We start from the raw sequence: 16,878 nt of genomic DNA, 5'->3' as shown, positions 1-16,878 counted from the left end.
TTTCCGCAATACAATGTGTGACCTTTTAATGTAAACGTGACCTCCCCCCCCACGAAAAAAGGAACAAATAAACAAGTTCTGTATGACCCTCTTTTAAGGATACGGAAACTCAAAGACACGAACAGCATCATGTTATTTTATTATAATTTTTATTATGTTAACTTACGAATTCCAGAACTTCTCAAATCTTGAGACATTTGAAATCAAAACATTTTTCAGGGTCCCGAAATTTCTGTTTCCTATATAACTCATACTTCTGAATTCCAGAACCTTAAAATTATGAATGCAGACGATTTTCTTGTAAACTTTGGGTTATATCAATCCAAAATCGAAAAAGGTGTGAAGGATTATAAAAACTACATCAGATAAAAAAAAACCTGCTAAATGTAAGTTTCCACCAATAAGCAGTGACCATTTTTCTTGACAAACAAGTATATTGTAAAGAAAATTAGATAACCGGTTGATGGCTGGTTTTATTCTTACATATGATATACTTAAGGATAAATTGTGAAAATAGATTGTATGCCATTATAACAACATCGTCAGTTATAGGTGTTTATATAATTGAATAAATTTTAGTGAATAGTACAATTCTATAATAATATCAGCTTAATATTTTTTTTTCATTATGCCTAAATATAATTAGTCCCAAAGGCAGATATAATTTTATTTAGTGTCATACCACACCTTTGCAATTTTACTCAATTTTTAAACACTATAGCTTACATTAAGGAATTATTAGTTCCACTTTTCGGGACAATTAGGTGAATGTGTTCATATGCCATGGTCAGATCGTCAGTGTCAGAGTCGGCGATGATTTACCTTTTCTGATTAAGAATATTTGCATATGTATCATATGTTTTCATTTTCTTTTTGGGGCTATACTTAATTCATAATATATATGCATTTTACTTGTTTGTATTTTAAATAAATGTGCGCGTGTGTCAGCCAAATTCCCCTTTTCACAAATTCAAAAATGACAAATCTGTTATCAACATCTAATTAGCCTTAAGATAATCGTTTCAAGAGAAAAACAAGATGTGAAAATATATTACACTTTTCGTCATAGTTTTTGGCAGTATAGAATTTTGCTTGGATGATTCTCTATTGATCATTAACATACAATTGTGTGCACTTGTAACAATTGCTAAACATTTAATAATGTTTCTTAGAATTTCCTGACTAATGTGTTTAGAAAAAAATACTAACTTCACTAAAACTGACACTTAAAATTCAGATGGCTTGACTTGGGTTCGAACTCAAGACTCCTCGAATCTTAAGCAAGTATGTTACCCTAGAACCAAAGGTTAAGCAGTGCAGTTATTTGACAAAAGTAAGAACCAAATCAACTGATTCTAAATTAAGAATTATCAATAGTGTTTGTAATTCTCTGCCCTTAAATGTTTACTAAGGAAAATCCGCCCCACATAAAAGAGTATAGATCTATATCTTATGAAATATCTTAATAAAATTTAGAAACAGTAAATTTATATTGGTTCCATAATTATATGGTTGATTCTCTAAAACATTGTAACATAGAAAGCCTCTGTCATTTAATTCACATGAATAATGTACGTAAACAAAGTAAAATGTTCCGGAACAAAATATATTTTTGCTATTTTAAGTAGGACTTCATCTGTTTAGCAATGATTTAACCATGTGCCATTCGTTTTAAAGGCAATAAATTACCATATTTATTTCATGCAAGCAGTTTGGAAGTATACCTTTTTAAGTTTCAAACAATAATTTGTTCATCACATATATAGCTTTATACACTTTAAAAAAGAAATTAAAGAAGAGAAGAAACACACATCTGAACCACTGCTATTGTAAGCATGCTTCACTCTATGCATTTTTAGCTCACCTGTCACAAAGTGACAGGGTGAGCTTTTGTGATCGCTTTTCGTCCGGCGTCCGTCCGGCGTCCGTCGTCCGTCCGTCGTCCGTCGTCCGTCCGTAAACTTTTGCTTTAAATGACATCTCCTCATAAACCACTGAGCCAATTTCATCCAAACTTCACAGGAATGTTCCTTTGGTGGTCACCTTTAAAAATTGTTCAAAGAATTTAATTCCATGCAGAACTCTGGTTGCCATGGCAACCGAAAGAAAAATCTTTAAATATCTTCTTTTAAACAACCCTAAGAGGTAGAGCTTAGATATTTGGCATGAAACATCTTCTAGTGAGTGTCTACCAAGTTTGTTAAAATAAAAGCCCTCGGGTCAGAATTGGCCCCGCCCCAGGGGGTCATTGATTTTCCCTATATGCATATCATAATAGTAAAACCTTAAAAAATCTTCTTTTAAAGAACCTTAAAAGCTAGAGCTAAGATATTTGGCATGAAACATCTTCTAGTGAGTATCTACCAAGTTTGTTCAAATAAAAGCCCTGGGGTCAAAATTGGCCCCACCCCGGGGGGGGGGGTTGGGGGTTCATTGATTATCCCTATATGCATATAGTAAAAACTTAAAAAATCTTCTTTTAAAGAACCATAAGAGCTAGAGCTTAGATATTTGGCATGAAACATCTTCTAGTAAATTTCTACCAAGTTTGTTCAAGTAAAAGCACTGGGGTCAAAATTGGCCCCGCCCCAGGGGGTCATTGATTTTCCCTATATGCATATAGTAAAAACTTAAAAAATCTTCTTTTAAAGAACCCAAAGAGCTAGAGCTAAGATATTAAGCATGCAACATCTTCTAGTGAGATACCAAGTTTGTTCAAATTAAAGCCCTGTGGTCAAAATTGGCCCGGCCCCGGGGGGTCATTGATTTTCCCTATATGCATATAGTAAAAACTTTAAACATCTTCTTTTAAAGAACCATAAGAGCTAGAGCTTAGATATTTGGCATGAAACATCTTCTAGTAAAGGTCTACCAAGTTTGTTCAAATAAAAGCCCTGGGGTCAAAATTGACCCCGCCCGAGGGGGTGATAGATTTTCCCTATATGCATATAGTAAAAACTTAAAAAATCTTCTTTTAAAGAACCCACAAAGCTAGAGCTAAGATATTTAGCTTGAAACATCTTCTAATGAGTGTCTACCAAGTTTGTTCAAATAAAAGACCTGGGGTCAAAATTGGCCCCGCCCAAGGGGGTCATTGATTTTCCCTATATGTATAAAGTAAAAACTTAAAAAATCTTCTTTTAAAGAACTCAAAGAGGTAGTAGCTAAGATATTTAGCATGAAACATGTTCTAATGGATGTCTACCAAGTATGTTCAAATAAAAACCCTGGGGTCAAAACTGGCCCCGCCCGGGGGGGGGGTCATTGATTTTCCTTATATGTGCATAGCAAAAACTTAAAAATCTTCTTTGAAAAAACCAAATAGCTAGAGTTTAGATATTAAGCATGAAACATCTTAAAGTAAATATCTACAAAGTTTGTTCAAATAAAAGCCCGGGGTCAAAACTGGCCCTGCCCCAGGGGTGTCATTGTTTTTAACTTTATGTGTATAGTAAAAACTTTAAAAATCTTCTTTTAAAAAACCCAATGAGCGAGAACTTAGATGTTTAGCATGAAACATCTTCTTTTGGTGTCTACCAAGTCTGTTCAAATAAACAAATAAAAGCCCTTGGGTAAAAATTGGCCCGGGGTGGGGGGCTATATACAGGTGAGCGACCTCAGGGCCATCATGGCCCTCTTGTTTCAAATATTATGTTTGTCCACTCTCTGATATTATCAAATGCGATTTCTTGTTTTGTTAGATCCATGTTAAGATGATCCAACATCTATTGGCTGTACAATACCAGAAATACTAACTGACGTCTGTAAGGAAAATGCAGCTGCCTGGAAACTGTGTCGTAGGTCGTCTGGCTTGTGTGGTTGGTCCTTTAATATTCCCCGTTTAATTTCATGAAACGAAAAACGCACAGTATGAAATTCCACATTTAAATCTTGTTGTTTTTTTGTTTGTTTGTTTGTTTTTGTTAATTCGTTTTAAAGAGCTATAAAATATATTGGAGATAAGGAATGTTGATATAATGGTGAAACCTTCGTACCAAATATTATTTGTTAATTACTTGTACATATAAGCGGTGCACTTGTTGACTAAAGCATTTATAAAACATAACAAATTTCCCCCTTTTTTAGACTCATGTTGGGACTACCTACCCTGCTCTTCACAAGGGGCACAGAAAGTGTTCTGTGGCAGAGAAGAATATGCTGTTCAGTATTGCAGGAAAACATGTGGAAAATGTTCCCGTAAGTTACGTCATAATGGCCAACAGGAATATGTATAATTATAATAATAATAATAATAAGACGAAGAAGAATTATAATAATAATAATAATATAAGTAAAATAATAAGTATAATAAGTAAAATATATAATATGACTTCACAAATTTTCAAATCATCCACATTTATATAAAGTCCGGGTTCTTTGAAAATTACATTTATCAATTACACTGTTGATTGATCAAAATATAATTTCACTGTCCACTTAAAGGCATATAAAAATAATATTGTATCTCCTTGCTCCATGTAATTTTATATGTTGTTCATGTCAAAGTATTTAGACTGAAAATGAGTGTTTACCAAGCTATAATTTGTTTATTTCAAAAGCAGTTGCATTTAGGATTACATTTTCGGACAGTAACCATAAACCAACTGAAATGACAAAATTAATCAATTTAAATATTGCACGTACAGATAAGCCAGTGGATGTACAGTTGAATAAATGTGGAGACCCTGTGTATTCAGAGGTAATCTGTGATCAGCTTCAGAGTGAAATCTGTATTTGTAATGACCCCGATCTTCGTGCGCTTTGTGGAAAGTATTGTGAAAACAAGTGCGCAGTATATGGCTTTCCATACACTGGATCAAACTGCAAGTCAGCTGTAAGTTGCAAAACGACACAAACAATTGATTCAGTGGAGTATTATTTTAAATCAACTAAGGGCATACTAAGGGCATACTTATTTATAGCTCAGATATGATATAATACAATTATTGCCTAGGGTGCCATTGAATATGATGTGATATTCACAGGCAAAGGACATATTGACTGAGGCGATATCACCATATTAGATTGATAACTGCTGAGAAACGTCATGTTTAAGTATGACATCAGCCTTTTACACCTCAAAACATAATTTGATAAATTTTGTTGATGTTTGCTGTTTGTTAACTTGTGTAAATGTTTATGTATTTGGTTATATTGTACATTTGATTTTAGCGACATCTCAGTTAGCATTTTAGAATTAGGATATAGTTGTAAATGTCCTTGTAAACTTTTTCAAAACAAATTTCACAATTATCTTTATTATATTATATAACTACTATGTATTACTATATAATCTTTTTACAGAGGCGGAAGAAAAGGGAAGCAATTCTGAACCAAATCGTGTTAAATTGAAATTGTGTAATAACTGTAATAATTATAATAAATAAATTTGGAAGAGTGTCTAAGCGCATTACTTTCTCTTATGCATTATATTGCATGTGAAGCGTTATTGCTTTGTTTGACTTGTCTTAAAGAAATCTTGACGTATGTTTTAAGCGCATCAGTTGCTCTTCTACAATATATTGGTTGTTCAGCGTTATTGCTTTGTTTGATTTGTCATAGAGCAATAAGGAAGAATATTTAAAGCGCATTACTTTCTCGTATGCATTATATTGCTTCTTCAGCGTTATTGTTTTGTTTGATATGTTTAAACGGCTGTTCTAATATATCTCTCGCTGATAGACAAGAACTATATAATCCTTTTAACCGTTTATATCAGACCAAACGACACGGACCTGATTTCCGGAATCTATTTATATACACTCAATATAATATTAGTTCTTACATGTATCCTATCACAACCGTAGCATCACAACGTAATGATATTGTCACTTGTTAATTTAACGTTTATTCTAAATTGCTAATATTGAGGATAGTTACAGCAATGTAACAGTTTCTGTTATGAAATATCAGGATTTGATTAAGCCTTCATAACACGGTGTAAGAAGTAATATCAAACAACTCTTGAATATTTATCAAGTCCTCCTATAAATATACTTACAATACTTACAAAAGTACGTGTTCAGGATTGACAGGATTACCCGGGGTTTTTTTTATTGCAAATAAATCATTTTGGTTCTCAATGAAATTCATGAGCTAGGCTTCCCAGAAAAGCCCAATCTTACGAAAAATTTAGTTTTCTTAATTTGTTTTTATTCAAAGGGCATCTTTTATATATTTGTTTGACATTGTTTAATATCAGTACTTAAACTAAAATAGAAAGGAACGTAGCCCCAGGGATATCATATAGGGATGAAAGAAAATCCCTTAAGAACGTCCCACTAGCATTGGCTTAAATCACACATGAATTAATTACTTTGGAGTGGAAAAGAAAGAAGAAAGATGCACATCTCAACCATGGCTTAATAATGTAAACAGAAAGAAATAGAATAAAACATGAATGATGAAAATACAATATTCATTTAGTTTTCTTTAAAATTACTTTTATGCTCTTTAATCGTACCAAAAAGTCAATTGCAGAATTGTCAAAATTCTTTAGTTGAAAGAACGAACGGATAGCCTACTGTTTCATTTAACATATTCTCACATTGTGTTTTCTTCATACACATGTACATTTCGTCGAATTTACAAGCTCATCCAGTCAACAAAAGGATTATACTTAGGTACGTAATACCTTATTTTTCCTCCTTTAAGAGCCACTATGCCTGATAAATGCAATCATTTTTATTACTCAGAAATTTTCTTTTCAATTTTTGGTATCTTATAACAGTTTCTAAACATGTGCTCATGTGCCGTATATTTAAACTATCTGTTCTCCTTTGATCTTTTGGCAATCGCTATAATTATATTGAATTCGTATTTTGTACGGAAGTCAAATAAATATATATTTTTCTAACATCTTGTTGCCTTCATTACACATAACAGCACGTTCATTGCTACTTTCTTCAGTTTTAAGACATCTTATATGCTTTTAATCCATTATTGAAACATATAATTTATTAAATGCATGCCTGACATTTCGAGGGGTATAATAAGTTTAAAATAGTTTGTAATTTCCTGATACTTCAAACTTATGTTAACAATATGTTGAAGAACTTTGTAAGACAAAATATGTTATGTCCGAATTATATGGGAATATCAAAACTATGCCCTAGAAAAAAGTCCATGGTAGAGACGACCCGCTATTGTAAATATTTGAGCTGATAATAAACTGATAAAGTTATCAGCAGTTCGTGTTTAATTTCTTACGATTATAGCGTTTGTCCTAGATGAACAATGGTTATACATGCCTTTAGTAGGTCTTTCAGAAAGATGATAATGTTAAGAGAGAGCGCAGGTAATTTAAATTCTTCATTTTATATTCACTTATACATTTTTGGTCAACATTAGTGTTATTATATTTTTCTTTGATCATTTATTCCAACACTTTTAAATGTTGAAAATTGAAATTGAGTATAGCTCAAAACGGTGCAAGCGAACTTGAGGGATGATGCAATTTCATTATCCCTCTATCAAACTGAGTCTGTAATTTTCATGTACTTTTGTTGCGAATAATACTTCCGAGGGATCACTAATAGGGTCAAACTTACAGCTTGCACACGTCTTCAAAGTGGCATACGAATTATTTCGTATTGCAAAACATGTATTTTAATGACTCTTTTGTTAGGGTTATAATATTTCTTTGAACATGATTTCGATCACATTGTATAATTACCCTAGGGTGTTTGTGTGTTATGTCTAAAATTAATTCATTTTTATCAGTATATCATTCATAGACGCAAATAAATGTCTTTTACAGGTTTTGACGTAAATAATTGTCTTTTTAAGGTTTGCTTGTGTTTGTGACACTACTAACGACTTATGCATGCGATACTTCTGGATCTAAAGGTTAATATATGTGTTTAGTTTTTTATGAAAAATATACAAGAAACATATCGAAACAGATTCTTTTTATGTATACGTATTACTTTAAAATCAAATTAAAATCAATTATTTTTGATAATGTAATGTATCGTATTGTTAAACTTTTTAAACGTGTTAAACTATCTTTTTAAAAAATATTAATTATAAAATTGTAGCAAAAAATTCCAGACATTTTCAATTTATTAATTTCAACTATTTTTTACTTTCTGCACCCATTAACTTCCTATTCTAGTGTAAATGATACAATTAAAGAAACCTTCCATCAATTGTATTGCTTACTACACAAAAGTTAAAAAAACTAACAATGTCAGTTTTTGGTCTATTATCAATCTCTAGAAACATATTTGTATTTAAATTCAACAATACAACAAGCAAATATTTTTGCATAATGTCTATGTTAACATGATACACATATGTCTGCTAAAATATGACATACTGAGTAATACTGATATTTTCGATAAATGTACATAACTGATATGGAATTTTTTATTTGTCCCTGAACATGTTAGCACAGCATGGCGCTAAAACAATTTATTCTGTTGCAGACTACTCTCTGTTAGCTAACAAACGTTTTCTGCTGGATGGATATGCTGTACCATGCAAGTTACTTCTTGATATATTTCTTCAAATACACACTTTCTTTCATTTCTTAGTGATAAATAAAATAAATCTATAACATTATCATTTAGATTTTCTAAACTCTATTATTATTATTATTATGAAGAAAGTCCTACTATTTAACAAGTACTGTTTTATCTATCTGTCAATAATGTTTTCAAATCCATAAGCATTAACTTAAGGTAAAGAGGAATAAATCAATAAAGGACCTTTACGTCAAAAACGGTTAAATTGTAAATGTTAAATGCTCGGTTTGATTGAGCCTATTCATGGACAGCACTGCATAATGCGAAAATTCATTAAGATAATTCAACATTTAAGATCAACTCAGATTACACTTCATACCGCAAACCATTTTAAAACCATAATAAACCTGATATTTCTTTGATATAACTACGACTTTCAACGGTTTATATAGTATCAGAATAAAGACTGCGAGAGGATGCGTTCAAAGTTATTTTCTTAATTATCTATTTCCATACATTTCTCTGTGATTCGACTTTTTATAACGTCAAAATATCAATAATAGTTAAGTATTTTAACTTTTTTATTATCATTTCAGCTAATATTTCATTAGAACAGTTTGCATCGTGTTACCTAACTTTCACACCAACATATGGAAAACTCTTGGAAACATGTTGCAAATCAGGTCTCAATGTGGTCTGTTCAAATTTTCCATGGGATATTTTGAAACCCAAGCTAGGGTCCTGCCCAGGTACTTGTGTTTCTTTCATCTTTTTTCTTTATGTAAATGATTATATATATTGCTTAGGTCGTGTTTTATGTTCTAATGTCACATTCTTGTCACAGTATGTTGATTTTGATTTACTATTATATTTCATTAATTTTGATTACCTTAAATTAGTAAAAACTGAATTTATTAATGATATATTATAGTACAATATGATTGTTGAAAATTTATGTCATTTTCTTTAGTACAGCCTGCAAATAGTTGTTTCTACATTTATCGGTCTTTTGTGTTTTGCATGTTTTTAACATGCAATTATTATGGTTTAAAAATTCAACCGAATATAGTTCCTTATTATATTTTTCTGTTCTTCAGGATTATCAAAAAGTCCAACCACTTCAGGTATGTATTTAGATTTTAAAAGACAGACAATGTAATGAATGTTATCTTAAAAGTCGGGCATTTTAACACATTTTTCTCGATTGATTTTGTTAAAATATAATGCTATTGTCTTAAAGTTCAGTGCTAGTGACGTTCCTTCTTAAACACAGACTAAGGTTGTTTTCATTCTGCAGAATGATGTCCCTTTTCAAAATTCCATTTTGTTTAGTTCCGCCTTTTGTTAACTTGTTTAAGGGAAACGCATTCTTCTACCTTGGGACCATACGCCTCTTTACGAAGGTTCCATAATAACCGTCGTATGAACACATCTGCGAATGTTTCTAAATTTAAAATTAAACCTTTTCTTGTTTGAATTTTGAATCCTGCTTCTGTGGGTGCTAGGGGCGTAGACGGTAGCTTGCTTTCAGTACCGTCCATGAACAGGCTTAATCAAACCGGAACTACACGGTCATATAACTTTAAGTTTATATTTCGATACTAAGTTGATCGATCGACCGAGAAGACATTTATGCGGCTGTTGACAGATGCCTTACAAACTAAAAGTAGACATAGAATAAAATAAAAATTACGAACAGTTTTTAATCGTTTTGAGAACTAATGTTAATATTACAGCATGGTTGTCCCTGGAACAGTTTGCTGCATGCTTTCTTACGTGTGTTGTTGGATTTGAAAACCTTGCAGGGGCATGCTGCCAAACAGGCTTAGATGCGATTTGCACAAATTTGCCATGGGAAATATTAAAATCTCAATTAGGATCATGCCGATGTATTTATCAGTTTATTTTTGTTTAACCAATTGTTTTAAAATTTACAACATACCTTCTTTTATAAAGCTCTTGTCAAATATATTTAGGATCATTAAGATTTATAAATAATGCAGATTTTCGACATAAACTTTGCACAAATCGTTTTAAGTGTTTTTAAGAAAAGAATATCAATTAATTTGAAAAAACTTTTAAAAGCATATATTCCAAAGAAAGGTGACTGAATCTTTACTATTTTTAAAAGCTTTTTACAACAAATTTAAATCCTACAGCTGAACTGTCAACAATTACAACAACAAAACCAAGTACCCTTCCACAACCTTACTGGTCGTCGTGGGGAATGTGGACATGTGGACATCAAGGTTCAATCTGCTTTCAGACTCGTGAACGAAAATGTTCAACAGGAGTAGACAAAGATTGCGAATTTCAGTCTGGTGAAATGGCCACCAGCATAAGACTTTGCTCGGAATCTACATGTCCAGGTTTTCATTTTTTTTTAAGTATGTAGTCATTCCGTTGAAAATGTAATTGAATTTAAAACTTGGTGTAATGCGACTAATAGTACTCTTAATATAACACATAATTCTATATATTACATTCATTTCATTAATTTAAGTCAAGCGTTTTTCAATACTTTCAATGTGTGTCATAAAAGATATGATACACTATATGAATACGATGTTTTTTTCTCGGGTAAAATAAAGTATTAAATTTTAATTGACAAGAATGTTTATTTTTACAAAATACGTAAATTTACAAACAAACCAACAAAAGAAAAAATATAATAAAAACTGTAAGATCCCTGTGATGATATAAGATATACACATATTTGTAACTGCATTTTAATGACTGAAACAGAATGACTGAGATATTAACAATTGACAAATAGATGGAAGTTACTTTCTTCAATACTGGTTTCTCAAGAGTGCTTGCTCATAAGTAGAGTTTTATGCACTTCTTCATTTATTTTTAGATTTCTTCTCAACAAAGATAACACGCACTACAGCTACGACAACACGAGGTAAGACATTAGTTATTTTTATTCCAACAGCTGACTTTATTTGTATAGCGCATATTAGAAATAGCTCATTTTTAACAATGGTTTTGCAAATGAAACAATGATTTTTGTTTTATTAAAGCAAAAGCTTTTGCAAGTACGAATCAAACCAAAAGTACCTTTTAGAAAGATACTTGGCAGAAGTAAAACTGGTAACATTCATATGTTATTACTAAGTTTTCGACACAAATAGAAATGCAATGCGTGCATACCAATAACATAATAACGAAGAATCACATATGCAATATTAGAAATAGGAAGAAAAACAATAATGGTGGGCAATCAAAAGACTATCGATGGACGTTTTATCTTTTATTTAATGCAAACAGTTATGATAGAAAAGAAAGAATACAACACTGTAGCAACTTTGATAACCGGCCTTGGTTTCACAAACAGAAAGAAACGATTTTAATAACTTGTCTAGAGATAAACCTAAAAGTGGTTCATAACCCCATATCACATTGGTGTTGTGAATGTTTGTGGGTCTGAACCTATATTTAACCTCCTCATACCAATAGAACAATTTAAATATGCTATTTCAAATTTTCGATAACAATGAGATAATAATTTCTTGTACGTATAAATCAATTTTGTAAACATAGAAATAAGATAAAATGCATATTGATATTGATGTTTCTTGAAAGTAGGACAAGTTTTATCTGACAGTATTTTTAAGAAATCACATATGTAATATTTCAAATACAAATAAAAGGATAATTAGTTCTGAAATTATAACATTAAATCAATTGAAAACATCAACTAAATGAACATCATAACATAAGGGAACATGATGTACCTATATTGTTAAATGTTCGTGTGTTTTCCGATATTTTTATGTAAACTTAGTAAATTTACAGGATATTAGACGTTATTGATAGTATTTGAACACTAAAGTTATTGTATAAATAAATTTAGTAAGCTCTTATGTAAACAAAAACGTTCAGTAGAAAATAAAATGAGATATAAACGCAGTGTTACATGTTTTCTGCGAGTAATTATGCTATATGTCAGCAATTTAACTAGGACGTAATCTAGCATGTACATTTTATTTTAGAACTATCCTTTACATTTTATTTTATTTTGACAAGAAATATCATGTACATTTTATTTTAGAACCATCCTTAACATTCTATTTTAGAATGGCAAGAACTATCATTTACATTGTATTTTAGAATAACCAATGCGATCCTAGATTTCAATATGTAATTTTAAATGACCGATGTAAATTATTTTTCTATATTCAATTCTTTAATGTTTGTTCTACAGGAAGTCAAACTGAGTTTAAACGGCCTGGAGCCACAAAAAAGCCCGAAAGTAGCTAGCCAAAGAATCTGGTTAATTCTGCCAGTAGTCATATGCTTGCCATGCAATTTATTTTTGCAACAATAATAACGCTTTTTTTTTCGTTATTTTTATGTTTTCTTTCATATGATGCTATATTGACATATAAAATGATCAATCCATATTATTAGATATAATTTATATTTCAAAACAGTTACGGCAATTCGTTTACAGCGTTATGACGTCATTTCGTAAAAAAACGCCAGTATGACGTCATTTTAAACTGACTTGGGTTCGGGGATAAAGATTGATTTATCGAGCACTGATGTTAATACATTATAATCCAGTCTCATACGTAAAATTTTAATGGTTTTAAAATTGATAAAATAATTCATGAGGAATAGTATGAAACTTTTTTTCTTATGATTTATTTTGTTAAATTACTTTATAGCTTAGGGACAAAAGAGCTCAATAAAACAGATAAATACAAATATCGACAGCGGATATATTCAACTGCCTGAAAACTAGAATCGTTAGAACTCTCCTTTTTGTATTTTCTGATCGTAAGATCAGTAAATACATAGCTAACATCCACGGTCTAACACAAAATTTCCTAACAGTCCTAACCACTCAAAGTAGTTCTCACTCAAAACTGCTTAAAAACCAGCAATTTAAAAGAAAGAATAATTTTTAATATAGGCATTTAACGAATTACAGTGCATTAAAAGTTTAGATTAGTCAATAGAAATATGATGTTACAATCACAAATTTCGCGGATGAATATCTTTTTTACCCAATGAAAAATGTTCGGCTATTTCCGTAAAGCTTCGGATTATCATGAATATCATTTTTAATCAATGAAAAATGCTATTTTTTAGCAATGTCGATTACCGAATATTTCAGAGCGTATTACACAAACAAATCTGACTGTCGAGTAGTGGAATATATACATGTCGGATGTTTTGGCGAGAAGATTTTCACAAAATTATTTACATCAGTGTTAAAAAACAGGTTTATCGTGAACAAAATACCTCGAAATTAATAAGGATTACAAACACGAAATGGAAATTCTCAATTTAGAATTGCATAATGTATTCGTTTTTATTCAAGGTTCATATGTATAACTTCGCCGTGGTGCAGTCTTAAGCGGTCTCGTTGAGGGTGTGAGAGGCCTATGGTTCAAATCCTAGTCGAGGCAATTTTATTTTTTTTCATGCAAAATTCCATATGTAAATCTCAAACTGTTATAGAAGAAAATCAAAACGCTGTCGCTGCGTAAGATGAATTATAGTATATGAAAAAACTTATACAGGAAAGTACATACAGATAGTCAGTATGATTTAGATTGCAAAGATTAGAAAATACCATAGAGCTGCAGCCCTTTGATTTAGGAATGTTGCAATCGAAATAGCTGTATAGTCTTTGTGGTCGATTTCTACGCATCAAAACATTAAACCGGTGTTAAATAACCAATACCACCACTCAGTCTGATATTATTTCTGAAATAAAAGACTCTTTTTCGACATTTACATTGTGACGTCATAATTTAATGACTCTTAACAAAATAACTTGAAAGTTAAAAAGCTATCATTTACATTTTACTTTATGGCTTTTCTTTCAATTTATTATAAAATGGCTACATTTTACTTTTTTAATGTTCAATGAGTTACCCAGACTCAAGTTTGTAATTTCAAAATGACCAATGAAAATTTTTCTCTATTCAGGTCTTCACTGTTTATTGTTTGAAGAAAAATAAACCATGTTTTTTTGTTTTTTTTTTGTCTGTCTTATTGAAAATCACTTTCTTCTTAAAGTAGGGCGTCCATGACTGATTGGTTAAAGTATTTGACTAACAACCACTTGACACTTGTGGATTCAAAGGTCGTTAGGGCCTTTAGATTCTAATGCGTAAGGAAACTATCCAGTTAGCTTTCGGAACGTCGGTGGTGTACTCAGGAGACCGTTCGTGTCTGGAGCAATACACAGAGAAGCATACAAAGTTTTCTGACTTTTAAAATGTTTGGCGGTGCGATCTAAAATCCAACAAGAATATGAAAAAGTTTGGTGAGAATGTTTAATATCTTTTTTTCCCCTTTTATTTCATTTTTGTTCAATATTAAAGTTAAAATATTAAAACTTAAACAGTAACAACTAGATACAGCAAAGCTTCACAACTGACGACGTCATCATTACCACCAACAACTCCTACAACTTCTCACCAACCCTACTGGTTACCATGGGGAAGTTGGCTTTGTGAAGAACAACAAGGTGCATGTTTCCAAAGACGAGAAAGGAACTGTTCGACTGGGAATAATAATGATTGTGAACAAAGTCAAGGTGGAAAACAATACAACGTTGAATTGTGCACTGAAACTTCATGTCCAGGTGAAAAATTATTTATCATACTGTTTGAATAATTGCTTAAAAAGTAATTTCAATTGCTGTTTATTAGGACAATAATCTACAATGAGGTTTACTAATCGTTGATAAATTCGTGAAAATCTTTTGTAGCCGACAAAAGACACCTTTAGTGGTATTACCGTAAATTCCAACAATGTTTTTTAAGGTATAAAATAGTAATTTATTAAATTGTGTACATTAAATGTCTCTGAGATATTCATAAAAAATAACATATTTAAAAAAATGCCTTTGTAAAAAATTGATTATGAACAAAAAAATCTAAAATTTTAAACTGTCATATCAAATTGCTTTACTTTTATTTTATTTTTTATATTTTTTGTCTTCAAACCTGTGGAATATAAACCTAATTATTATTTCTGGGGAACCATGTCTCAGATTTTCTTTTCTCACATAAATATAACGTAACGTCAAATATTAAATGTGACTGATATATATATATAACGTAACTTCAGATAATTAGTCGCTGATTTAGCTTACAAAAATTCCTTACACGCTTCCGTCCGAAAATGGATTACTTTAACGTGCTTCAAACCATATTTGAATTGTTTGATTATTAAAAACGTTATGTCGATTCAAAATTAGTCCTACCTGCATCTAACAAATTGTCAAACCCCTACGTTTCATGTAAAAGTATTGCATAACACGCATGTATCGCAGCAATCGGGTTCATAATATGCGTAAATATACTTTAACCCCTTTTACAACCCATTGACATCTGACTTATATATATTTTATTATGCCTAAATAAAATTAGTCCCGAAGGCAGATATAATTTTATTTTTAGTGACATACCACATCTTTGCAATTTAACCAATTTTTAAACACTATAATAGCAATCATTGGGGAACTATTAGTTCCACTTTTCGGGAAAATGAGGTGAAAGTGTTCATATGACATGGTCAGATCGTCAGTGTCAGAGTCGACGGTGGTTTACCTTTTCTGATTAAGAATATTGTCATATGTATCATATGTTTTCATTTTCTTTTTGGAGCTATACTTTAATGCACAATATAATTGCATTTTACTTGTTTGTGTTTTAAATAAATATGCGTGTGTGTCAACCGAATTCCTCTTTTCACAGAATCAAAAATGACAAATCTGTATACAACATCTAATTAGCCTTAACATAATCGTTTCAAGAGAGAAAAACAAGATGTAAAAATATATTACACTTTTCGTCATAGTTTTTGGCAGTATAGAATTTTGCTTGGATGATTCTCTATTGATCATTAACATACAATTATGTGCACTTGTAACAATTGCTAAACATTTAATAATGTTTCTTAGAATTTCCTGACTAATGTGTTTAGAAAAAAATACTAACTTCACTAAAACTGACACTTAAAATTCAGATGGCTTGACTTGGGTTCGAACTCAAGACGCCTCGAATCTTAAGCAAGTATGTTACCCTAGAACCAAAGGTTAAGCAGTGCAGTTATTTGAAAAAAGTAAGAAGCAAATCAACTGATTCTAAATAAAGAATTATCAATAGTGTTTGTAATTCTCTGCCCCTTAATGTTAACTAAGGAAAATCACATTAAAGGGTATAGATCTATATCTTATGAAATATCTTAATAAACAGTAAAATTATATTCGTTCCATAATTATATGGTTGATTCCCAAAAACATTATACCATAGAAAGCCTCTGTCATTTAACACACATGAATAATGTACGTTAACAAAATAAAATGTTCCAGAACAAAATATTTCATCTGTTTAGCAATGATTTTATCCATGCGCCATTCGTTTTAAAGGCAATAAAT

General features: G+C 31.1%; 1 protein-coding gene and 1 long non-coding RNA gene across 3 annotated transcripts in view; both read left to right on the top strand.

Moving 5' to 3' along the window:
* The first annotated feature begins 3,699 nt into the window (after window positions 1-3,699).
* On the top strand, window positions 3,700-5,539 carry LOC132736657 (uncharacterized). The gene is made up of 4 exons (XR_009626608.1): window positions 3,700-3,818; window positions 4,087-4,197; window positions 4,647-4,834; window positions 5,305-5,539. It is a non-coding gene; the product is annotated as an uncharacterized LOC132736657 (long non-coding RNA).
* A 1,682-nt stretch (window positions 5,540-7,221) lies between these two features.
* The window catches only part of LOC132736655 (uncharacterized), an 80,069-nt gene continuing 70,412 nt past the window's right edge, over window positions 7,222-16,878 (top strand). For both annotated transcript variants that reach the window (XM_060723844.1, XM_060723842.1), the window contains exons 1-2: window positions 7,222-7,297; window positions 7,789-7,848. In XM_060723844.1, the coding sequence (XP_060579827.1) occupies window positions 7,237-7,297; window positions 7,789-7,848 (121 nt within the window). In that variant the 5' untranslated portion in view covers window positions 7,222-7,236. The remainder of the gene's footprint in view (window positions 7,298-7,788; window positions 7,849-16,878) is intronic.

Source organism: Ruditapes philippinarum, unplaced genomic scaffold, assembly GCF_026571515.1.
Source record: "Ruditapes philippinarum isolate M1 unplaced genomic scaffold, ASM2657151v2 ctg4184_1_1_1_1, whole genome shotgun sequence".
In the NCBI taxonomy this organism is placed as follows: domain Eukaryota; kingdom Metazoa; phylum Mollusca; class Bivalvia; order Venerida; family Veneridae; genus Ruditapes; species Ruditapes philippinarum.
Note: the sequence above shows the minus strand (reverse complement) of the source record. Positions and strands in the feature narration are given on the sequence as shown.